This window comes from Puma concolor, chromosome D1, assembly GCF_028749965.1.
Source record: "Puma concolor isolate L17-30 chromosome D1, mPumCon1.1.hap2, whole genome shotgun sequence".
Lineage (NCBI taxonomy): Eukaryota > Metazoa > Chordata > Mammalia > Carnivora > Felidae > Puma > Puma concolor.
The window spans coordinates 33105874-33131852 of record NC_141676.1 but is presented as its reverse complement, the minus strand read 5'-3'; the positions used below and the strand labels follow the sequence as shown (position 1 = coordinate 33131852).

Sequence of the window (25979 nt, the reverse complement as noted above, 5' to 3'; positions counted from 1 at the left end):
AGAGCTGCAAATTTAAAAAGAATACAGACCAGTTTAGGGTTGCTATTATTTTGGGATAAGAATGAGAGAGGTATCTCATATACATCTGGCATAGAGAACATTTTGGAGTTTGACAGATTAATTTTTCAAAAAATTACTTCGAACAAATCAGTCTCTAGGAATCTGGTACATATGCACAAATGTGAATATACAAGCATGTTTTCTGATGCACTGTTCACCAATAGATCAATGGTTAAATAAATTATAGTACATCTATTCTCTGAATTCTCACAATTGTTAAAAAAAAAAAAAAAAACAAGGTAAATTCTTTAAGCATATACCCTAAATATGTTCATAATAAACTAGACAAATAAAAAAAAGTTGTAGATCAATATATATTATGTGCTAGGATTCATATGAAGCTTAACAAAAAGCTAGAGTTAGACTATGTACTACAAATATTACACATTCACATACACACACGGATGCACACATTCACACACACTATAAAGACAATCAAACTGTTAAATGTATTTATTTCTGAGACAGGATGCAAGATTGGGTTCTGGGGAAAGTTGAAGAGGCCATTCTACTTGTACGTGTAATTCTGTATTGCCTGAATTTATTTTAAACATTATATGTTTGTTTTGCAATTAAAATGTCCTAAACACACTTTGATAACAAGTGATATATGGCAATAAAATATAGTTTATTCTATGCTGTTAGTTGATCTTAAGAACAGATTATTATGTATTACAGAATATAATATTAATTATCATCTTCATCTTTAAATGAGGTTAACTTTTAAAGAAGGGTGGAAGTACAATTATTCCATCAAAAATAGGTAAAATAACTTAAAGGTTTTATTGCTAGAGTTATTGAGAACATCAAGCATACTTGGCTCTTAAACCTTTGAAAGATACTGGTTAATGAAATGATTGTGAAGCTAATTTTCCCATTAATTCTCACAAAATAGCCAAACCTATTAAAAAATTAACTGTTCTGGAGATCAATATATAAAGGAGGCTACTCTTTAGAAATAACTTTATAATTTACCTAATAAAAGAAAAGCTGTACTTACAACAAGGAGATTGATCTGGTGGTCCAAGTTGTGGAAAGGTCATAAGAACAGAAACCCCTGTTAGGTCATTTTGCTTTAAAGTATGCTCATTAGTTTGGTCAGCCCAAACCACCACTTTCTTTCTCTCTACCAAATGTTCAATTTCTTTGAAGTCAGACTCAAAAGCAGCATTTGAAAGGCCAGCTTCTTTTAATGTACAATACTGTTTTCTTAGGACTGGAAGCAAAGCATTCAATACTCTATATAAAAAAGGTGACAAGAGAGATAAATATTAAATTTTAAATACACTATTACAGTTCTACATAATATCCTAAGTATTAACACATCATTAAATAATATCTTGTATATGTTTTCATTTAGATATTTCAATAAAATACCTCAACATATTCTCACTACATTAAGTAAAGAGTGGAAAGAATCCTGGATGGGAATTACAAGCACCAGGCTGTAGACTTGGCTAGTTTTCAATTCTAAGGTGATCTTGGGTAATACACGAACTGAGGTTTCTTCTCGATAACTTGGGGTACAACTAGACAGTCATTACAACAGGAGACTACTGTCAAAACTAAGTGAGTTAAATACATGTAAAAGGTTTCTACAAAGCATTATGTGATTTATAAAACAAAGATACTGTTATTACTCATACTAAGTACCATGGAATTAAAATGAAAAAATGCACTGTTAAATGATGAGATCCGTTTCAGGTATATAGTATTTTGAAGGAACCACAGAGTCAAATTTCCTCCAAGATAGCTCTTTATGAGTTAAAGCAATGGCTTTCAAAGCCATTCAGAGGGGTTCCAAGTAGAAGAGTTGTGGACAAGGATGGTAGCTAAAGGGAATCAAAGGGGCACTGGATTCTTGGCTCTGATTCAAAATCTTGCCTAATGCTATCAATCAGAGCAGTACTGAATGTATCTTTTTATGTATTAGACCTCCATGTAAGTGCTCACTGAAGAAATACCACAGCTAAACAGTTATAAATTTATACACTCAATTAATGGTTCCTAATTTTTATATCAAGGAAGATGTCAAACAACTTGAATGACCTTGAAATGCTTCGGACCTGGTTGATTCAGTTGACTCATAACATCCGGCAGAATAGGATTATTTGAAGTATGGTAGGGCAGTGGAAAAAGGATAGGCATTGATTTTAACAATCAAGGAAATAAATGCGCTTTTACCTCAGAGACTTAAATATTTAGATAGTAGTACACATAAATTGTGACACTGCCCCTTTTGGGGAGGGTAGAGAGTACTCCATTTAAATCACGTAGGCAACAACTATAGGGAAAAGTCATTAAGTATAAAGTCACTAAAAGAAACAATATTTATTGAGCACCTATACTAATGAGGTGCTGTGCAGAGAACATATAACACAGCCAGCCAGAGGTTGCTATTCTTAAAAAGTCTTGCTAGTTGGGGCACCTGGGTGGCTCAGTTGGTTAAGCGTCCAACTTCAGCTCAGGTCATGATCTTGTGGTTCATGGGTTCAAGCCCTGCATCAGGCTCTGTGCTGAGAGCTTGGAGCCTGGAGCCTGCTTTGGATTCTGTGTCTCCATCTCTCTCTGCCCTTTCTCTGCTCCCACTCTGTCTCTCTCTCAAAAATAAACACTAAAAAAAAAAGAAAAAAAAAAAAAAAAAGGCTTGCTGGCAACGTTGGCCCTTGGTTGACATCTTAATACTTGAATTTTGAGAGTGTTCTCATTTTCAGAACTGATAAGAGTGGCTCACTGTACTTAAATTATTTGTATAAGCAATATGGTTTATGCTGAACAACTACTTTCCTCCTGGAAAGTCTGGAATTTTGGTACAGGCTAGGTAGAAGGTGCCTTTGTAACCAACTCCCAGTAAAAACCCAAGTGCACTAATTGTCTAATGAGATCCCAAAGTTTAGACAACATTTAAAATGTATTCACAACTTTTTGCTGGAGGACTTAAGCACATCCTGTGTGGGTCCAAGTGGAAGAAGACACTTGAAAACTTGCATATGGTTTCCTTTGGACTTTGCCCCATTTGCCTTTTCCTCTTGCTGATTTTGTTTTGCATGCTCTTGCTATAATAAATCATAACTATGAGTACAACTATATGATGGGTTCTGTGAGCCATCGTAGTAAATCATCAAACAAGGAGGTGGTCTTAGGGACCCATGACATACATATGTACTTATATTTGTTTGTTTGAATGTATTTATGCATTCATTCATTTATATTTTTTGATTTAATATTTATTTATATTGCAAATGATCACCACAATAAATCTAGTTAATTTTCATTACCACATGTAAGTTTTTTTTCTTGCAATGAGAACTTTTTTAAGATCTACTCTCTGAGCAACTTTTGGATGTGCAATACAGTTTTACTAACTATGGTCGCCATGTTGTACATTTTGTTTCATGATTTATTTATGATGGTAAATTTGTATCTTTTGCCTCACTTCACCTATTTTGCTTACTCCCCAACCCTGGCCTCTGGCAACCACCAATCTGTTCTCTGTATTGATGAATTTTTTTTTTTTTTTTTTAAGATTCCACATAGGAGTGAGATCATTTGTTATTTCTCTTTCACTGATTTATTTCATTTAGTATAATGCCTTCAAGGTACATCCATGCTGTCACCAATGGCAAGATTTCATTATTTTCTTATGATTGAATAATATTCCATTGTGTGTGTATAGATATATTATCCACATAAACATATACCACTTTTTCTTTAACCTTTCATCCACTGATAGTCACTTAGGTTGTTTACATATCTTAGCTATTATAAATAATGCTGCAATGAACATGGGGTGCATATATCTTTCTGTGTTAGTGTTTCATTTTCTTTGTATAAATACTGAGAAGTGGAATTGGTTGATCATACGGTAGTTCTATTGTTTTTTTTTAAAGAAAGACTGACAGAGAGCAGAAAGTGTGCAAGTATGAGCAGGACTGTGCAGAGAGACAGAGATTCTTAAGCAGACTTCATGCCCATGGGACTCAATCTCACGACTGTGAGATCATGACCTAAGCCCATATTCAAGAGTTGGACACTTAACCAACTTAGCCATCCAGGTGCCCCAGTAGTTCCATTTTTAACTTTTGAAGAACCTCCATACTGTTTTCTATTGTGGCTACACCAATTCCCATCAATAATACACAAGGATCCCTTATTGTCTTCATACTTGGAAACACTTGTTATTTCTTGTCTTTCTGGTAAGAGCCATTCTAATAGGTATAAGGTGATATCTCATTATGGTTTTGATTTGCATTATCTTGGTTAGTGATACTGAGCACCTTCTTATGTACCTGTTCACTATCTATATGTCTTCTTTGGAAAAATGTCTATTTAGATCTTCTGCCCATTTTTAAATCAGATTGTCTCTCTCTCTCTGTTATTGAATTGTATAAGTTCTGCATGTATTTTGGGCATTAACCTTTTATCAGATATATAATTTGCAAATATTTTTTTCTCATTCGGAAGGTTGCCTTTTCACTTTGTTGTTGGTTTCCTTTGGTATGTAGAAGTTTTTAAGTCTGATGTAATTTCACTTATTTTTGCTTTTGTTTCTTCTGCTTTTGGTGTCAAATCCAAAATATCATCTCTTACCACCTATGTGGTGGTAAGGAGCTTACTACCTACATTTTCTTCTAGGAGTTTTATGTTTTCAGGTCTTATGTTCAAGTCTTTAAACCATTTTGAGTTAATTTTTATGTATAGTGTAAGACAGTGGTCCAGTTTTATTCTTTTGCATATCGCCCTACTGTATACTTTTGGCTCCTCTGTCATAAATTAATTGACCTTATATCTGTGGGTTTATTTTCTGGGCTCTCAGTTCTATTAATCTACCTTTTTTTTTTTTTTTTTCTTTTTAATACACAGAGCAGTTTCTTTTTTTTTTAAATTTAAATTCTAGTTAGTCAACATACAGTATACTACATGCTTGTTTTGAAACCAATACCATACTGTTTTGATTGCTACAGCTTTGTAATATAGTTTGAAGGAAATAAATCAGACAGGAAGTGTGATACTTTGTTCTTCTTTCTTGAGATTGCTTTGGCTATTTGGTATCTTCTGTAACACTATACAAATTTTAGAATTTTTGTTCTATTTCTGTCAAAAATGCCATTGGAATTTTGATTGAGATTGTATTCAATCCATAGATAGCTTTGGATGGTATGGACATTTGAACAACATTAATTCTTCCAATCCATGAGCACAGAATATCTTAAATTTATTTCTGTCTTCTTCAATTTCTTTCATCAGTATCTTAACAGTTTTCAGTGTACAGGTCTTTCACCTCCTTGGCTACATTTATTCCTAGGTATTTTATTCTTTTTATGCAATTGTCAATTGGATTGTTTCCTTAATTTCTCTGATAGTTTGTTATTAGTATGCAGAAACCCAACAGATTTCTGTATATTGGTTTTGTATCACGCAACTTTACTAAATTCATTTATTAGTTGTAGCAGTTTTTGGTGGTCATTAGAGTCTTCTATATATAGTATCATGTCATCTGCAAATAGTGACAATTTCGGTTCTTGCTTTCCAATCTGGACTCCTATTCTTTCTTTTTAATGTCTAATTGCACTGGCTAGGACTTTTTTTGTTTTGTTTTTTAGATTCTACATAGAACCTATAATAATATATATAATATATAATTAATAATCCAAGTTTTATGTTTTTGATGACACATTTTATGTCTTTTCATCTTATATATCCATTAATTATTACAGTTAGAGTTTTTCTTTTAACTCTCATACCAGCTTTTTAAGTAATTAACTCCCTACCTTTACTATATATTTCCTTTTACCAGTGAGATTTATACCTTCATGTATTCTTATTACTAATTAGCATTCTTTCTTTTCAGCCTAAAGAAGTCTCTTTAATGTTTTTCGTAACACCAGTTTTATGGTAATGGACTCCTTTAGCTTTTGCTTCTCTGGAAAATTCTTTTTCTTTCCCCTTTAGTTCTGAATGATAATTTGTTGGTGGTTAGGGTTTTCTTGGTTGGAAATTTTTTTCTTTCAGCACTTTGAATGTGTATTAAATCAGTTTTTTTGCCTCCACTACACAAGGTCAGAATAAGACAGTTCACCTCCTTTTTATTTTAATGTCATTTAAATCCTTTCAAAATCTTTTAAGGGGAGTATTATGATCTATTAACATAAAAGAAAACTAAGGCTTAGTGAGGTTAAATAATTTATGCAAGTTTATACTGCTAATATAAAATAGAATTCAAGACTAACTCTAAAACTCATACTCTTTCTACTATGCTGTGTTACCTCTGCTTGTAATGTTTTGGCTCACCAATTTACTAAATTGGAGAGTTAGTCAGAATCTTTTTGCCCATTTTGAAACAAAAATTTACCTTAAAATGTATATATGTCTTATATAATAAATACAGTATGGGTAAAATTTAATTAAAAAATTAATGGGTTTCTTTGATAACTTTAAATCTTGCAGGTGGTTTGACTGCTAGTAAAAGAATTTTCATTGTCTGTTCTAGACAGAGATATAGAAAGTATGAGGACATTAGGTTGAACTTTTATCCACAGAAGAATATCTCCCTAAAGTTCTTCCTTTCCTTTTTCTTTTTTTTTTTAAATTTTTTTTAAATGTTTGTTTATTTCTGAGACACAGAGAGACAGAGCATGAGTGGGGGAGGGGCAGAGAAAGAGAGAGAGAGGGAGACACAGAATCTGAAGCAGGCTCCAGGCTCTGAGCTGTCAGCACAGAGCCTGACACGGGGCTTGAACTCACAAACTGTGAGATCATGACCTGAGCCAAAGTCGGTCGCTCAACTGACTGAGCCACCCAGGCACCCCTCCTTTTTCTTCTTTTTAAAGTAACTATCCTAATATGATTTCCCTTACATGAGATGTATGGAAAAATAATTGCTAGATATGCAAGAATACTAGAACTGCAGAATTGTAGACTGGTGGAAAGCCCTTAGAGAAATAAATTTCTTTTCTACAGAGCATGAAAGTGACACCTAAAGAGGTGACTGACATATAACAAAAATAAAGACTTATACTTTTTAAATATTATGTTTCAAAAGATGTTACTACTAAGCTAGTAGAGCATGAAAGAGCTACTATAGCATCACATAAAAACTGGGACAACTGATGTTAAAAAATATACATTTTTAGTAATTTCATTTTAATGACAGAAAAATCATTCTGGAATTATGAATACTTAAAAACTGCCTCCTTAAAAATTGATTTGGTATTAATAGTAATTGCTTCTAATAATTAAGTTTTATAGAAAAATGCCTTCAAAACTTTATTATAAAGTACTAACAATATTAGTTGGAGAAGAACTACCTATTTTATACTTTATCAATGTTTTCTAACTCTGCATACTTTCTGATGCTGGCAGACACTAAAAAATAATGTATCCTATACCTAATAAAACTCAATTTTCTGGAAAACAACTTCTGTTTCAGGTTCCTTAGGGCCACAATGTTAAAATTTGTAGAATAGGTAAATCCATGCACTTACGCCTCAGTTTGCCTGTGTTGCTGTTCTTGAAGACAAGCTAGATCCATCATATGTTTAATTTGTGCTTTCAAGTCTTTGTTCTGAAGGTGCAAATGATGACAATGAAGATCTTTACTGAGCTCCTGGGGAAAACAATGCAAACTACACTTCAGATTCCTTTAAGAATGTTGAAATTAAATAAATTTTAATAAAACTTATTTTATATTGGTGTTAAGAATTTTAATTTTTTATATATAAAATGATAATGTTTAGAAACAATTTGACAAATAAACATATTGGTATAGGAGTTCTATAACTTACAAGCAAGGTAAGTTTCAAGTTTCTCAGAAACTAAGTGTTAGGAACTCAGAACAAATTTTATTCTGGTGGCAGTTTCTTGGTCTATCCAATTTGTTGATAATGCTGTGAAAATACATGAATGTGACCAGTTTTTACTTAAATGTCACTTCTTCAGGGGAGCTTTCTCTGAGCATTATATTTAAAGATGGACACTCTACTACCAATAGTCTCTGCCAGAGCACTGATCAGTAATTATTTCATTTACCTATTTGTTTGTTTATAGTTTCACTATCTATACTAGAATGTTAGGTTCAGAACCAGGATGGGGGTGTATCAAACTATTTTAGTGTTACAGACCTAGTATCCAGTGTCTGAAGTTGCATGTAATAAAAATTTCTTGCCTTCACTCACTCAATCTGGTTAAGCTTCATCCTAGAGCAAAAGTATGAAAAGTCTTTTGTAGCTGCCCATTTTCCTAAACTTCATGTGCTTAGGTACAAGTGTTCTCCAACCTATCACCTAATGTCATTCTTCTTTCCTTAAGCCTACTATACCCTCAGTAGGAAAATGTCAGCTAAGTGGTCATATGAAAGAGTGAATGGGATAGTCCAATAGCATTCTCAGAATCCTTAACTGGGAAAATTTTACTCAATACGATGAAAGGAAATGAAATCTTTTGGACATTTGAGGGGCTAAGACAGCAATCCGATAAGCAGGGAAGCTAAGCTTGGAAACTTCCTCCTGGAGACAATTCCCATAATCCATTTTAACTTTTCAATATTCCTTCCTAACCTGCATTTGACCAGATTATCTAAAAGCTTAAAACTGTTTTTTCTTTTTCCTTTTTTCAAAACTTCCTATGCCAGTGGTAGGCACTATGACTGGAAATAATGTCATTTAATATATCTGAGACAGAGTAAACTTGGGGGTTGTTTCTTTACATGATTTATATTTCAAGAAATATAGCATGCATTTTAGAGAAAATCCTCCCTAGGGAAACAGGATAATATGGTTAGAGCACTGGCCTATGAGTCAAGTTGTCTTAGAGATGGTTTCAGCCAGGACAAAAGTGCTACCTTAAGCCAAAAATATAGTGTTTATGGAGATCACTTTACTTGACTACAATTTAAGAGCCTGACTAGATGATCTCTATAGTCTTTTCCAGTTAGAAAATTCAATGATCCTGATGGTCTGAACATATTTGCCAAATATTCCATCCTTTCTCTTAAAAAAACAAAACAAAACCCTTCTTTAAATATTTCCTCCAATAATTTTTTTCTTTTATCTTCTTGAATTACTTATCTCTTAAAAAGACAAGCCTTGAATGTATAATTATATTAGTCAACAATGGGCCTTGGCTAGCTTGTTGTCTTTGGAAAGCCAAGTTTACAATGTGAGTCTTTTCTCAAAATTAGCTATTTTAAAACAAGTAAACAAATAAATAAACAAGTGCAAAAATTTTAACTCTAACCTAAAGTCATTTTGACAATGATCATTTTGAAAACAAGACCATATTAGAGATACATGGTATCTAATGAATAAGTAAAACTTATAAATAAGTGAAACAAAACCAAAAACTACTCTAAACATTCAACACCTGCTGCCTTTCCAAGAGAAGAGGCTCTTGTGCTATGAATGAGAAACACTTATGTGCCCAGGACTCTCAGCTGTTTTCTCAGAAAACCTGTCACTCAGCACCTGGCTTGGGTGCTCTGGTAGGTGCTCTGACGGAGGCTGCTGCATTCTATGATGAGCCCTTACAGCTTTAGATGCCTTAGACCTACGTGGAATTTTAGAAGCTACCTTTTCTAAACCTAAATAATCTCTAGTACAGTTTATTGATTAATCACTGTCTCTTTTTGCTTACTCCTCTTGTTATGTAAATGTCTATTCTCTCATCTTAATATGAATACAGCATTAAAAAAAGTGTCCCTTAGTTTGCTTCTAAAGTAGATACTCTTAATGCTCATAAATAGAAAAATGACTTAAAAAAAAAAGTGAAATTATATGAATGTGACCTCCCTAATCTCTGGGAGAAGATCTGTATAGCTTTTTGATCAGATTCTCAAAGGCATCTATTACCCAAAAAGGTCAGAATCACTGTTCTGGAGGAAGAATAGAAAACATATTTTGTAATGCAGCTGACACTTTTCTTTGGCTACTGACATGTACGTTATAGATGCTGAGAATACTATATATTTGTCAACCATCTACTATGTGTTAGGTGGTGCTAGGCCTCTGCATATAGCATCTCATTTAAATGTATTTTGAAGACAGGAAATTAAGACAACAAAATTAAACAACTTACCCAAAATCATACAACAGTGTTAGAGGGGGTATTCAACACAACTACTGAATAACAGAATGACTAACCACTCCAACTCTGAAGTCTAACCTTTCCCCAGTATTTACATTCTTTCTCTGTAGGGAATATTCCAAAGTGCTTTATCAATTAAATTATATTATAAAATAGTATTAAATTATGCTTTGTATTACACTTAATACCTAATCTACTGAATTAATCCAGTGGCATGCTTTCGGCAAGATACTTTGAAGACTTCTAGAATAACTGAAGTGTAGATCAAGTTGTTGGCTGACCCTCCACAAATCTCCACACTAAATAATTACTCAGTCTCTACTTGTCTTTGGTTTTCTTTTTAGGAAACAGGGTATCTGCTGTTTGTTGCTCACTGCTTCTTTCACTACCTTGACTGTCATCACTGACTGCTCCCTCTAATCTTCTCCCTCTCCAGTCTGAGCTGTAATGCTAAAAGGATCGCCCCTGATAGCTATTGCTAGATAACCAGAGAATTCATTTCCCTAATCATGGTGTACTGGGTAATATCTTTTAAAATTACCTTTGAATATTAACCATTACAACTTGGATTTGTTTGTTACTGAATATACTGAGCTTTATTTTATCTGTATTGATAATCAGTCTAGTGTTTTTTTAGAAATTTCAAAGTTCTAGGACTAGATACCAATTTGCTAATACATAGTAGTGAATTTCAGAAAAGCACCACCAAAGTAAAGGCTGTAGATACTCCTCCTTAAAAAAAAAAAAAAAAAAAAAAAGAGTGTAAAGAAGTTGTTCTTTTAAAGTATTAGGTACTTGGATCAAAATTAGTTTCTTTGTAGTAGGCATCTACTTGTCGCTTATTATATATTCATTTCCCTCTTCTTTCTTATTAAGAAAACTCTAATTTTGTTCAGGGTGATAATGTGTCCAGCAAGAACAGTCACCTTTCCATATTCCCTTATATCTAGGGACAGTCATGTGACAATTCTAGCCAATAAGATGTCTGTTAAGAGTTTCTGGAAAAGCTTCTGCTCTCCCCCGTTTCTTTCTCTCTTCTTCTTCTTGGCCTAAGTGCGAACTTGAGGCTAAAGATGAAATGATGACATGGCAACTATGAAATGAAAAGTAGAATGATGACATTTTGGAGGTGCTATATTGGGAATGAACTGCATATTCCCAAGACTTATTGTGAAAGGAACAAAATACAGCCCTAACTGGTAAAGGCAGTAAAGTCACATTTCTGTAACCATGCGGATGAACAGAATTCTTATCTGATTCAGCCATTAACCATTACCCATCACTACTTTTTGTAATCCTTTGCCATTCTAGGTGGAATATCTTCACTTTCGTACACATACATACAGCTTTCAAATCAGCTTTCATTAGCCATAATGCAAGTAAGGGTGACTACATTTAAAACTATTTTTCCACAAAACATCAAGCATTAAAACAAATTACCTATATGATGAATCCTCAAGTAGTTTGATTACTTCATTCTAACTTAAGAGCTACCTCATAAAAGGAAGCGATCGCTTAAGAGTAACGTCACTTAAAAGTAACCTTACTCTTCTCAAAGTACAGAAAAGGCAAATTTAACGGGTAATTAGCAAGGCAGATGGTATATTCAAATATAAATGGTAAAAAGAATCAAATCTCAGAGAGATGGAGCAATAGTTGTCTTATGAAAGATATTTACTCCATGACAAAGACAATGGGTTTAAAGAACTCAGTTTTGGGGCGCCTGGGTGGCGCAGTCGGTTAAGCGTCCGACTTCAGCCAGGTCACGATCTCGTGGTCCGTGAGTTCGAGCCCCGCGTCAGGCTCTGGGCTGATGGCTCAGAGCCTGGAGCCTGTTTCCGATTCTGTGTCTCCCTCTCTCTCTGCCCCTCCCCCGTTCATGCTCTGTTTCTCTCTGTCCCCAAAATAAATAAATGTTGAAAAAAAAAAAATTTAAAGAACTCAGTTTTTACAAAGTGAATCTGAACACATAAACACATCTTACCTTTGGAATATGGCCATTTTGACCTAAGAGCTCCATTTCGGATTTTACACGATGGAGCCAATTAGTATTCTCATCAAATTGCTTCAATTCCTCTTCCCTTTTCTTCTCTAGGTAGCAGCGACGAGTTTTCAACATTGCAAGTCTATGATCTCGTCGGCAAGTGGCCTGAAAAATAATGTATTTAATAGCCAGACTAATTTTTATGATATTTGATGTATGTGATATTAGCAAAGTAGTAAATTTTCTTGTAAGTTTGCCATTGTAATCTATTTAGACTATACTTTTATATTTAAAGCTACTTCCCCTTTGAAATCTCCACAATACTACTGCTTGCAGGAAAACAGGAAATTGAGTTGTGACTCATTTTTATAAAATTACATGTTGAGAGTTTATGGCTTTAAGAATTTCACTGGCCAAATTGAAGACTATAACTTTTTTTGTGTGTGTGCTAAAATACATTCCATTAAGTGTTGCATATGAAAAGTTCGTACAAGGTCTGATAATTCCCACGATTTTATTCAAAATCAAAGCAGACACAAGTCCCACCTTGCCTTTCCTCCAACATGAAAGATGTGAAGAAATAACTCTGCTCTGATTTTGCCCACAACGCTTTTAGATAGGCTGGTGCAAGTAATAGAAAATAAAGCTTATATCAGAGTGCTTATAAATATCTGATCTTACCTGATGATTGGTTCAGGACTCATAATGGATATTCTGAATAGTTTTGATGTTTTATGTAGGCACAAATCTGGCCTTTTGGCTCTCTTTAAAAGCTAACTTCTTCTTTCTTGCTATCTTTCATAAAAGATGTATTGAAACTTTTGGGGAAAGCCAGGCATTAAAGAAATTTGCAAAAATGTGAAACAGTGCCATTCTTTTCAATATCTCTTTTGGTTTGTTTTAGAAAATATAACTCACTAGTTTTCATTAAAGTGTTAGTTATGTTGTCATGCAATGAGCTAATGGTTTTAAAATTAACTGATACTAAATAGATTTTTACAAGTCTCAATTTGAATTTTTAATATAGGAATACTGGTAGATGGAGTTCATATGAACAAAAGCTCTTTTAGGTCCTAAATAATTTTTTTTTTTAAATAGGAAGGGGTCCTGAGACCTGAAAAGTTTAGAGCCACTACCTTAACAGAAGGTAGGATATGTAGCTTCTTGACTTTCTTCTGCTGTATTCAGCAGGTATGAAAACTTAGGCAAGTTAATCTCAGTGGTTCTTCATCACCTCATCTGAAAATGAACATAAAAGTATTGTACCTGCCTGGAGGAAGGCAGTTAAATCAGATTATCTTTACTTGGCTTTAACATTTATAAATGTTGTAGGAACTCTTAGAAACCAGGGCAGGAAATGCTCTGAGGCTCTCATGGCAGCCAATAATTTAATACCAAAAAGTTCCTAACTCAAAACCCCAAAAAGTATGCTTTTGAGTTTTTACTTCTAATGTCCATCAAATGTATCCTCTATGATGGTTCCCTATGGGGACATTTTCCATCAGGGTACTCATAATGACCTACTGTTCTGAAATAAATAGCAAATAACTGAGAATAAATTCTAAATATGCATGTTAAACCCTGACATTAAAGTAAATGCTTCCTGTTAAGGTTTAAAAAGAACTTTATACACTTTATTAACAAACCCCCAGAATACCACAAAACTTTTTGAGTGAGAACAAACATACAATTCTAAAATTTAGGTGTTACTACTGCTTTGTGCAAAAGGACTGCTAATGTGGTAAATAAACTCGTTATTTTGCTAAAAATAATTTGCAGATTATCTTTATATGGTCATAAAATTACCCAAGAGCTTCACTTTAATTCTAATCTCAGAGTCTATACTCTGGAACCATTTCTGCCTGAATCAATGTTATAAGATTCTTTTAGCACTTCTGATAATAAACCACTTTTGGAGAGGGTCCAACACAGATATAAAATTTCTTGCCTTAGCAAGCAGTTTAGTAAAACTATAGTTTGACACTTTAGTGTGTAAAAATCAAAACAAAAACAACTCAATCTCTATAGATGCCTTCCTATGTTTTTCAATAATTTAACCCAAACCGATACACTTAAGAGGTTTTATCTCCATTGTTTACCTAGTCTCATGAAAATACCTATAAGAACTGGAACATGTAGATTGAAATGACCAAAAGTAAGAAATCATAAAAGGTAAGTGGGTTGAAAAAAAGGCAATTAAGCAGAAGAATACAGATGAAAACAGAAAAAAAAATTTAAAAAACCTAGCCAAACCCATTCCCCTACTCCATCTTACTAAGTACTCACATTTTTGGTGTCAATCATATCTAACAGTGATTTTTTAAATAGACATTTTTTGATAAGATAAGGCACAACAAATGCATACTCATAAGTAAAAATACTAATGTTGATAGTGTAACAGCTACTGATAAGTTGGCATCAGTGATATACTAATGAATCCTTTAAGATTAGTTTCTTAGCATATCACATTTTACAATTTCATAGGCTGGAAAAAAAACTGAAATACTAGTGTTTTAAAGCACTGTTTAAAATTTGATGGCTTTCAACATTAAAACGTGAAATTTTTATATAGAGTTGATACTTCTGGGACAGGAAAAACACATCTGGGGTAGAGGTCTAAGAGGACTGAAATGTTATTTATAAGAGTTTTTTTTTTTTTTTAGTATTTTAATGTTTATTTATTTTTGAAAGAGACAGACAGAGCACAAGCAGGGGAGGGGCAGAGAGAGAGGTGACACAGACTCTGAAGCAGGCTCCAGGCTCTGAGATGTCAGCACAGAGCCCGTTGTAGGCTTGAACCCACGAACCGCAAGATCATGACCTGAGCCGAAACTGGACTCTTAACCAACTCAGCCACCCAGGAGCCCCTATAAGAGACAGCTTTTGAATAAGTAATTTGCAAATCATCTCATGTATTATCTATGTAACTAATTTCATAAAATAAAAATAAATTAAGCTTATCATCAGTGAACACCAGAACTGGGGGGGAATAATTATCAAAATGTTTATTTTTCTGCTCTTTGGTGGAGTGGCATACACCTAGGAATACATTATTTTTTATCCTGTTTAGAACTCATTCTTCTTGAACATACATCTTATTGACATCTTATTAGTCCTAGAAAATTCTAAGCCTGAAATGGCATATTATCCTTTGCCCTTTTTGCACTAATATACCTCCTTCATAACAATTAGAAGAATGCATGACTTTTCAGTCTGTCCTTCATGCAACAACATTTTATTTACATTTGCTATTTTTTATCCTCTATTTGACATAGTCTCCTCAGATCTCCCAGTTCAGTAATTCATCTTTAGCTGTATCTAACACACAGAAAAGGACAGAGGTAACAGGTTCTGGAATCAACTTGCTTGAGTTCAGACCATATAGGTCTGATACCAATGAGAGGTGTGACTTTGCCCAAAATGACTTCTCTGTCCTCTGGTTTCCTCATCTTAATTATGAGGATAATAACATGTCCCACAGGGTTTTCTGAGAATTGAGTTAATGCATGCAAAGTATTTAAAGCATTGTGCCTATAAAATGAACTTACAAATTTCAGTGAATAAATCTTTAATTTCTGGACATTTCATTTGTTTTCTTTTTGTATTATGTATGTTCTTTCGACCTTTAATTCCTTTATCATTAATTCCTACTTTGACGACTTTAGTCATTTTTATAGTTTTTTTTTTTTTTTTAACGTTTTATTTATTTTTGAGACAGGGAGAGACAGAGCATGAACAGGGGAGGGTCAGAGAGAGGGAGACACAGAATCTGAAACAGGCTCCAGACTCTGAACTGTCAGCAGAGAGCCCGTCGCAGGGCTCGATCTCACGGACCGAGAGATCATGACCTGAGCCGAAGTCGGCTGCCCAACCAACTGAGCCACCCAGGCGCCCCAGTCATTTTTATAGATTAAAAAACTTTTTTTTAATGTTTATTTATTTATTTATTTTTTTTTTTTAATTTTTTTTTTCAACATTTATTTATTTTTGGGACAGAGAGAGACAGAGCATGAACGGGGGAGGGGCAGAGAGAGAGGGAGACACAGAATCGGAAACAGGCTCCAGGCTCTGAGCCATCAGCCCAGAGCCCGATGCGGGGCTCGAACTCACGGAGCGCGAGATCGTAACCTGGCTGAAGTCGGACGCTTAACCGACTGCGCCACCCAGGCGCCCCTTTAATGTTTATTTTTGAGAGAGCGACACAGAACACGAGTGGGGTAAGAACAGAAAGAGGGAGACACAGAATCTGAAGCAGGCTCCAGGCTCTGAGCTGTCAACACAGAGCCCGATGTGGGGCTTGAACCCACAAACCATGAGATCATGACCTGAGCCAAAATCAGACCCTTAACCGACTGAGCCATCCAGGTACCCCAGTAGTTTTTTTAGTTTTTAAATCAGATTGCTCTAGTGTCTGAATTTTTGGGAATCCTGTCATTATTTGCTAAGTCTGCTGACTTGTTTATGGTGGATTGTTTCATCATGTGTTTTGTAATTTGGACAGTGAGTTCTCATTAGTAATTTGAGTTGAGGGTCTGTTTCAATAGGCTATTTCTGTATGCTTCTGCACGGTTACCCATAGATTATTGCTGCTCTCATACCATTTTCTATGTTATTTTTTCATTTTAAGGCTTTACTAAATAAAACACATGGATTGTAAAAACTCAAACCTCAACTCTTTGAAAAGTATATTTATAATGAAAATCTTTACATGAGACTTTTTCTTACTCTAGGCGTGGTTGTTTTGCTGATTAAGATGTTTCTTCAAGGTGTACCACCAATATGAATGGTGAAGGCTTCTGAGGTTCCCAGCTTTACGTGGGGTCTGCCATTTCTATCTCCCTGGTCTCCCTTCGGTCCCTTATCTAAATAGCAGTGTACATCAAAGCTAGGGTATCGGGAGTGGGCTGTGTATATGGAGGTTGTAGGGCAGTGTACAATTGCATAAAATAATAAAACCAAGTAAAAGATGGTCTGCCTTTTCAAGTACCACGCAATGGAAATTCTAACAATGTTAGTGATAAAATATTCTTTCCTGGAAAAAAAAGATCTGAGTTTGGTCTAAGTTGTACATTATCACCTACATCTGGGATATACTGCTCCCACTGCCTCACCTTTGATACCCAACATTTCCTGAGTGTGGTAGGTTTATGTTAAGCATTCCAACAACCCTCACAGAAGCAACAGTTCCAACTGAGATTTTGTTCTTTTGGTTTCCGTTTTCTCTCTGACACCTAGGAATTTAATTTTCTGTCTTACATACGTAACTATGCATTTGAAACAATCTTTGATACATTTCCCCCAGCATTTCCAGGTATTTGTAGTGAATGGGTGATTAAATAACATTACCTATCACATTTCTAGAATTAGAAGTCCCCATGTCTTTACAGTGCCTAAAATTTAATTATAAATAAATACCTTTTCTACTTTGTCTTCAGAACACATCATTTCAATTTGCTTATGGCACTGTTGTTGATAGAATGATTTAAGTTCATTTTCTTTTAGTAACATTTCCAACTTCAGATATTCTTGTCTAATTTCGTCTCGATTCTGGAACAAGCAGTTCAGAATTTCTTGAAATCTACCAAAATTAAAAATTAAAACACATTATAGAATCTCACTAATTTTGTGACAGATGTTACAATGTTTACCTAAAGAAATAAATGAGCAAAAGAAGATATATCACTCACAGAATTAGACTAAACGACAAACAGCAAATAGGTTAGAGTGACTGTTTCCTATGAAATTACAAAATGTTTGGAAAAGAATATTAAATTATTTTTACTGTATTCTTCCTCTTTCAAGGAAGATCATGTTATTAAAAGATATGGGTATTAGAAGGCCTCTATATATAAGTCATACGTATATAAGTCATGTACTCTATGTAATCCAGCTGCTTATTAGCAAAAATAAAATATTTTGTTTGTAGGAAGAGGATGATAATTTGGACCTGTACTATCCCAATTAACAAGGCCCCAGAAGCAACACATTACTGTGTGTTGTTTTGATGTTGGCTCACTGCAAAGAAATAAGCAGTGGGTGGCATGATCATATGGTGCCTCCATGGCCCCCTAGGGAAAGTGAGATAGCCAGTTTTTAGTTTCAGAATTTGTTACAGCAAAAACACACCATAAGGTTAGGTACCCCCTACAGCCTGGCTAAGAGTCAGCTGACACTGCCAGGACCCAAAACAACCAATTTTGCAATGTGGCAAACCTAGAAAAGCCACTCCAGTGTCTTTCCTCCAAAGGCAATGGAGATTTAGAGAATCAAAGTTGGGGAATTTGATTCACAGCATCTCCAAACACATAAAAGGCCTCAAGCTGAGAAACTACTATAAAAGGCCTAAAAGGAACCTGCAAATCTGCATCCTCCAGGGTCACCAGAACATTGGTCACAGCAATATTCTAGTTTTATAAGTATATATTTATGTTTTAAAATCTCAGATCAGGTAGGTCTGAGCTACAGTAACAGTATAAATAGTCACATACAGGTAAAACTCTCAAAGAAAAATTAACTGTGAAGCCTTTAAAATACAACTGTAACAAAGTATATGCATTTAAAAATAAATGTTCCTCAGCTAGAATTTTAAATGTATTTGTGAGGACCTGTGGTAAAAACATTGCCAATTTACGTCAGTAGTTCTTAATGAAACTCTATTGGGAATGGCTATAAACCACAATACATCGACTTTACTGCAGTTTTGTCAAACTGATAAATATTTCATAGGAAGTATGTACGGACATTGCAATTCCATTGTATTATATTACAACACGCTAATGCCAGTAAATGAATTGATAAGTTATCTTTAGGTTATACTCAAAGATAATTTCTCAGGTTTTTTAATAACATTTTATTCAAGGACATAGTTAAATATTGGTCAATTTTGTAATTTTGTGGTTCAGACTTATTTTAGTTGGTGGGGGTCTATTGTTTAGGATGGAAGAAAAGGTAATAGTATCAAAGGTTTCTAGAGATCTCCTTTAAAAAAAATTTTACCATTTTAAAACAGAAAGAACCCTAAGGGATTGACTCACAACTATTTTCTAGTCATTTAAAACATTCAAGTAACTAGTAACAAAAATCTTTGCCAATAATTTTAGGTGATACATGATGAATATTAAATTCTACACAATTTTCATGATACACTCATAGTGAAGTTTTATAATTATTCTGTATATAAAGAACTGTACTTTCTCTTTATGACTTCTCCTAGAATAGCTTTGATAGGCAGTAAATACTGTACATTCTTCCTTTTATCTCATTCAACCATATAAAAATGTTAAGTTTATTTTTAAAAAGACACTTTGCAAATTCATGGCATTAAAAAAGCTCTATGTAACAGTATGATGGATATGATGAAAGTTATTTCATCTATTTCTTTCAGGAGACTGCTAATTTTGAGGGAAAATGACAAAGGCTATGGGGTATATAACCCGATTATTAAAGCTTCTTTGTAATACAAGTAAATTATTTAACATGTTGTACAAATTAAAACTCTAAAGGCTTTTACTCTTGGTTAAATCAGGTTGAAATGTGAAAAATACTCCCCTGAAATGCTTATTTCATAGTTCAGGCCATCTCCCTCCAGAATCATCTTACCAGAAGGAAAGGTTCAAAACTTAAAGCCATCAATTGCAGAAAAGTTTAATAAGGTTTCAACTGATAACTAAATCTGGTTAGATAGTGTTGAACAATTCCATGCAAGAAAGGAGTCCAATATATAGGTCAACTTTATGCTATATTAAAAACTGATTGTCACTCAGAGAAATAGTTGTTTAATTACCTCTTATGATATTTGTAAAACAGCATGGTATGGAAGAAAAAGATTAAGATTTAAAAGTTCTTGGCTTATCTTTGAAAAAACAATATCCCACTTCAAATTTCAAAGGATTGTTCTAGTGATCAGATTAAATTGATATGGGGCTAAAAATCATCAAAAACTATTTAAAGTCATCTACAAAGATAAAGTACTATTACTAGAAGTAGCAATCTTAGCATCTGGGGTAAACTGAATCAGAAAACATTATTTTTTTCAAATCAAGGATATTTTCCATAAACTTCAAAATACAAATCCAATTTTAAAAACGGTGTCGTACCTGAAACTAGGTTGAAAGTCACTGTCAACTAGTCTTCCTTACATATAGCAAGATATCTTCTATAACCTCTAGAGTTCCAAAACAGTGTGAATAATCATTGGTTTCCAAATTGTGGTTAGTTTCTCATACTAATGATAACAGAACACTGGCTCTGGAGAATGTCAAGTAACTTTAACTTCAGTCAACTTCAATCAAGATTGAACAGATTCCTTTATTATAAGACCTCTCAGAGCCTTTAATAAACTGATATACTTTGGAAATCACCTAGAATCCTCAAGTAAGGTGTAATTTCCAAATTTGTTTGATCCAAGAATTTCTTACTGCCTTCTTAGAGCTACTCAAGATTCACAGCTTTTGAACTAGCATCCCCTCTGGGACAATTTGGAAAATTATCTTAACTGCTTAGGGGAGAAGTATTCGTGAATATTGTATTATCAACACCTTTTTTTTTTTTTTTTTTCCAATTACCTGCTAGGAAGCTTAGTGGGAACCTATCAAAATTCCGTATTAATTTATATCACTGAGAGATGTCCCTTCAAATAATTAACCAAACTAAGTGAATTATTAGAGTTATACGTAGTCAAGAAAGAGTAGATAAGATTCATGTGAACTATACAAATAATGATATCATGCCAGATGAGATTGCCTGAATGTTTGTTACCCAAAATTCCTATGTTGAAACCTAACACCTAAGGTGATGTATTAGGAAGTGGGGCTGTTGGGAGGTAATCAGATGAGGGCAGAGACCCTCATGTGTGGGACTAGTGCCCTTATAAGATAGGCTGTGGAGAGAGAGGTCTCCCTTCAGAGTTCATGTGAGGATTCAAGAATTGAAATCTTCAGCTGGAAAGAATGCCCTCACCCAACTATACTAGCCCCCTAATCTTGGGACTTCCAGTCTCCAGAACTGTGAGAAAGAATTTTTGTTTATTTATTTTGTTTATAAGATGCCACTCTGTGGTATTTTGTTACAGCAGCCTGAGTGGAATAAGACACCTGAGAAGAAAAATACGAAAACAGCTAAAAACTAATTTCATAAGTGACGTAATTGGCTTTACTTTCTCCATCTTATACCCAAGTCCTGGTATAATCACAACTGTGTATAATCATAACTAAAATGATCTGATCTCCGAAGTGTGCAAATAAAGAGCAATCAGTGACTTCCTGAATTCAGTTGAGAATATATATAAAGACATACTTACACAAAAAATGATGATAACATAAAATATCTAACTTTCAAAACCATAAAATCCTCAAAATGAGATCTTAATGTCATTTTTACCTTTCAATTTCTTTTTCCTGAGGGTTTGAAATCATTAACTTTGCTTTGTTATTTTCATCAGTAAAGGCTTTCTGTTCTTCATAGGCTTTTAGTTTTTCTTTTAACATTAAAATCTAGTAGAGAGAAACACTAGTTAAAATACAAATTATTTGTCTCCATAATACATGGCTACAGAAAAATGTTAGCTGTGAAAAATAACTGAACATGCTAGATTTTCAACTATAATAGAAAAAAATGTCAAATTTTTAAGCAATTAAGTTTGCAGAATCCCATAAATGAAGAACTAAAGGAGAGTAACATAAAGAGAAGACATACCTCTTCCTTCTGCTCATTACAGATCTTTACATACCGAGTTATATGATTGTCAAGGTTAAGAACATTGCTCTTCAACTGTTAAAAGATAGAAATTATGATTGTATGTAGGTAAATAATAATCACATAGCTATACATATATATATATATATATATATATATATGAGAAAAATGGCATTATATCCTCATTGATTCTGATCCATGAATTCAAAATTTGAGACAATTACAGTCATGTGATAATCATGATCCTTTACGCTAATGTTCAAAATCTATGATAAGAGGACATGCTGAGCACATCTACAAAATAAATGAAATTATAAAGAAATTATCTTACTACCTGAGAAAATATACTTTTAAGAACTCACAAAACATTCATTCACATTATAATTAAAATTGCCCATTTTCTTTTTCCTCTGACTTCTAAGAAATTTAGAGATAATTTTAAGTTTCAATCATTTTTAATTTCAACTAGTTTTTAATGAGTTCTTATTACATTTTATCCTTTTTATAATTGTATGGGCTCCTTGGCAGCTATGGAATAGTGGGAAAACATCAAAGATATAAGTCCAAATACTTGATTTCAAGGCCCTGTCCACTTCTTACTTAACTGATTTAGAATTTGGTACTTAAAATTCTGAGTATCAATAGATTGGTGTAAGGAATATATGAAAAACGTGTGAAAAGCTTTGTGTATCCATTTGATATAATCTTTCCCAATTAATTATATAAAAAGTATATAGACATTTCTCTAAGGAAGACAATAACTGGCTCATCTTCATACAGTGGGAGTAGCAGAAGGGTAAGTAGGAGGAGAAATCATCATACTACCTGAACTCTAGGTTTCTTCCAACCCTGAGATCCTGTGATTTTTAAACATATATCATGTTTGACCTAAATTTCTTTAAATTGCCCCAAATTACTGGCGAGAATACTGACCTGATCAATAATTATTATATTGTTAGAGCTATATTGGTTGCATCAATATCATGAATTATTTTAAAGGGGCTATTTACTTCATAAACTGAGGCAGATATATCTATTTTACAGATGAAGTGACTGTGGCTTGGAGAAATTACTTAACATGTCCAAGGTTTTCAGGAAGAAAGGGCTAGATCTGAGCTATAGCAGATGGCATCATCCTTGGCTATAACAAATGTGTTAAAGCCTTGACCAATTACCCCAGGGTGCCATCAAAATATAATGTGCCATGATGTGAAAAAGTTTAGGAAGAAAGGCACTAAAGCATTCTAGCTTCCAAAAGACTAAATAATGGTATCTATTATATATGTAATCAAGATGCTTAATGATTTAATTGTCCAAGTAAATGCTCAATTAACCAAGCCAATAAAGACATTTCTAACCCTGTTTGCTAATTCATTAGTAAAAATACAATATTTTTTAGAGTTATAAAAATAGTATACATCTAATGCCCTTACAACAAAGGCAGAGTAAACACACTTACAGAAGATTTAATGTCCTTTGCACGATTAGCATACTTAAGAGTGTTATATGTGTCATCGTAGAACACAGAGGAAGGACTAACAGCAGCTATCATTATAGTTTGACAGTTTCCTCCAAGAGAATCCTTTAACAAGCGAGTGAGCTTACTATTTCTGTAAGGAATATGCTGATTCTTTCTCTGAAAGAACAAAAAAAGAATTCTTATGTCATTTTCCACATTTAAATGCAAACCTGCTATCACTTCACTCTAAGAATTTAAGCACTGCCCAACTTTGCAGAGACTTATGATATAATTGGTGATTGAAATGATGATGATGAATCTTATGGAACTATTGAGTGAATATATAAAACAAATATCCTACCTAAGGATTATATCCCCATCTCAATAAACGTTAGCTAATTAAAAAAAATCAATATTGGTTTATGAGTTGTGATCAGTACACCAGATAAATGTGAGATGTTAACAACTGGGAAAACTGAGTGTGGAGTATATTTAAGAAGATCTTTCCATATTATTTTAGCAACTTTCCTCTCTTAAAAAAATAAATGTCCATTAAAAAAAAATCACCATTTAAAAAAAAATTAAAATACAAAAGTATTGCATGCCCTATACAAATATAGTAAGAATTTTGTATGGCATACAGCTATTTCTCTCATTAAATAATTAGCTAACATGGACATAAAGTAAATTAAAATTATAATTTTACAGAGACTTCATCTGAAAGGACAACAGAGTTCTAAGAGAACTTAATACTTCTAGGTTTCCCTTTACTTAAAAGATACAGTTCTGATTTTAAAGTAAAAATCAAAATTTCCAAAAAGCACACTTTCTATATAAAAACAAAACATTATAATGTTGAGCTAAAAGCAATCTTATGCTACCTAGTGTAGATCTTTCATATTATACAAAAGACTAATGGAAGCTAAACCAAAAGCGAAATGGCTTGTGTCGGGTCATGTGCCTGATAATTCAGAGCTAGAAATGCACCCGAGGTGCCCCAGTTTCCAGTAGTACTGTGCTTTCCACTATAGCAGTGTTTCCCAAATAGTGTGGAATGTATATTACTGGTGTTAACTTGAAATGATTTTACATGTACAAGTCCAAACGTTAAACATGGACTCATAAATGACTCAATAGGAGTCAATTATTAAAAATTTAGACAGTATGGAAAAAATGCTATAAATGGCTTAAGCTCAGAAAATCAGTCTCTTTATCATGCTATTTACACGTTTGAGATTTTAATTTAGAATATAAAAGACATATTGCCTTTGTAATCTTTATGTGATTTCAGGAACTTGCCTTTTTTAAAAACACTTCCCAAATCATTTTAATTTTATTAAATCAAAATACAACATTTTCCTAGCATTCATTGACCTGTATTTTCCTAAATACAATTTCTTAAATCTTGAACCTGGCTTGAACTTGATTAAAAAAAAAAAAAGTCATTTTTACCAATACAGAAATTGTTAAATATGCTGTATTCTAGTAAGCACTCCAGCATATAGTAGACATAAAATATTTTTAAATGCCTCAAAGACATCTAATAAACATGACCTTATTAGGTGATTTGATTATACTTTATATCTTAAGCCCTTCTTCCTAAGAAAAATTAAAACTCTAACATTTAACCCAATCTTACAGTATATAAAATACAAACCAGAACAAAATTAAGCTTTTCTAAATATGTTTTTCATATTCATCCCAATTCAATTATCATGCTTGCTGTGTAGTGATCATTAAGTGATCATTTTATTTTTTTAAATGTTTATTTGAGAGAGAGTGAAAGGGTGCATGAGCAGGGGAGGGACAGACAGGGAGAGAGAGAATACCAAGCAGGCTCCATGCCATCAGCACAGAGCCTGACACGTGGCTTGATCTCACGACCCATGAGATTATAACCTGACCTGAAATCAAGAATAAGAAACTCAACCAAATGAGCCACCCAGGTACCCCTAAATGGTGATTTTAATAATCAGGTAGAAAATAAGTGATGAGAAAGTACGATAAAATACTGACTATGAATATGATAGTCAATCGTTTTCTTTCAACAAATTCTGATTCTAAAACTAGAAATTAAAACGAAACAAAATATAGCTTTATTTGATATATTAGGCTTTCTGTGATCTTTGCCCTATATACAAATGACATTTGATTTATAATAGACCATAAAACAAAATTATTTTGGGGCGTCTGGGTGGCTCAGTCGGTTAAGCGGCCGACTTTGGCTCAGGTCATGATCTCGCGGTCCGTGAGTTCGAGCCCCGCGTTGGGCTCTGTGCTGACAGCTCAGAGCCTGGAGCCTGTTTCAGATTCTGTGTCTCCCTCTCTCTGACCCTCCCCTGTTCATGCTCTGTCTCTCCCTGTCTCAAAAATAAATAAAACGTTAAAAAAAAAATTTAAAAAATTATTTTAAGTAGTATCTTTCTAGGAATTATACATATTTCAGCATTTCAATATATTTAAATAAGTAAACATATGGCACCTACCTTTGCATCTGCTAAGGCATTGATAACATTCCCAAGAGCTAAGAGTGACCGATTAATATTTGTGCCTTCTATAAATCGGGTCCCTTTAGCACTGGTAGTACTGGCTCGCTCAGACCCTGCCAGATCAATGAGTGACATCTTGGCAATTCGTACATTTTGACTGATACTTGCTGTTCTGTCTTGTTGTCGCAAATAAATCTTTTTGAAATTACAGGAG

At 33.7% G+C, this 25979-nt stretch overlaps 1 protein-coding gene and 1 non-coding gene across 2 annotated transcripts in view; both read right to left on the bottom strand.

Moving 5' to 3' along the window:
• Positions 1–25979, bottom strand: part of KIF18A (kinesin family member 18A) — an 81467-nt gene that overhangs the window by 37185 nt on the left and 18303 nt on the right. Inside the window, exons 7-14 of the mRNA XM_025928553.2 lie at positions 25763–25960; positions 23277–23453; positions 21818–21892; positions 21503–21615; positions 17540–17702; positions 12125–12289; positions 7545–7666; positions 1061–1299 (exon numbers count right to left, since the gene is read on the bottom strand). Coding sequence (XP_025784338.1) covers positions 1061–1299; positions 7545–7666; positions 12125–12289; positions 17540–17702; positions 21503–21615; positions 21818–21892; positions 23277–23453; positions 25763–25960 — 1252 coding nt within the window. The remainder of the gene's footprint in view (positions 1–1060; positions 1300–7544; positions 7667–12124; positions 12290–17539; positions 17703–21502; positions 21616–21817; positions 21893–23276; positions 23454–25762; positions 25961–25979) is intronic.
• LOC112866214 (small nucleolar RNA SNORD57) lies at positions 6079–6144 on the bottom strand. The gene has a single exon (XR_003224070.1). It is a non-coding gene; the product is annotated as a small nucleolar RNA SNORD57 (small nucleolar RNA).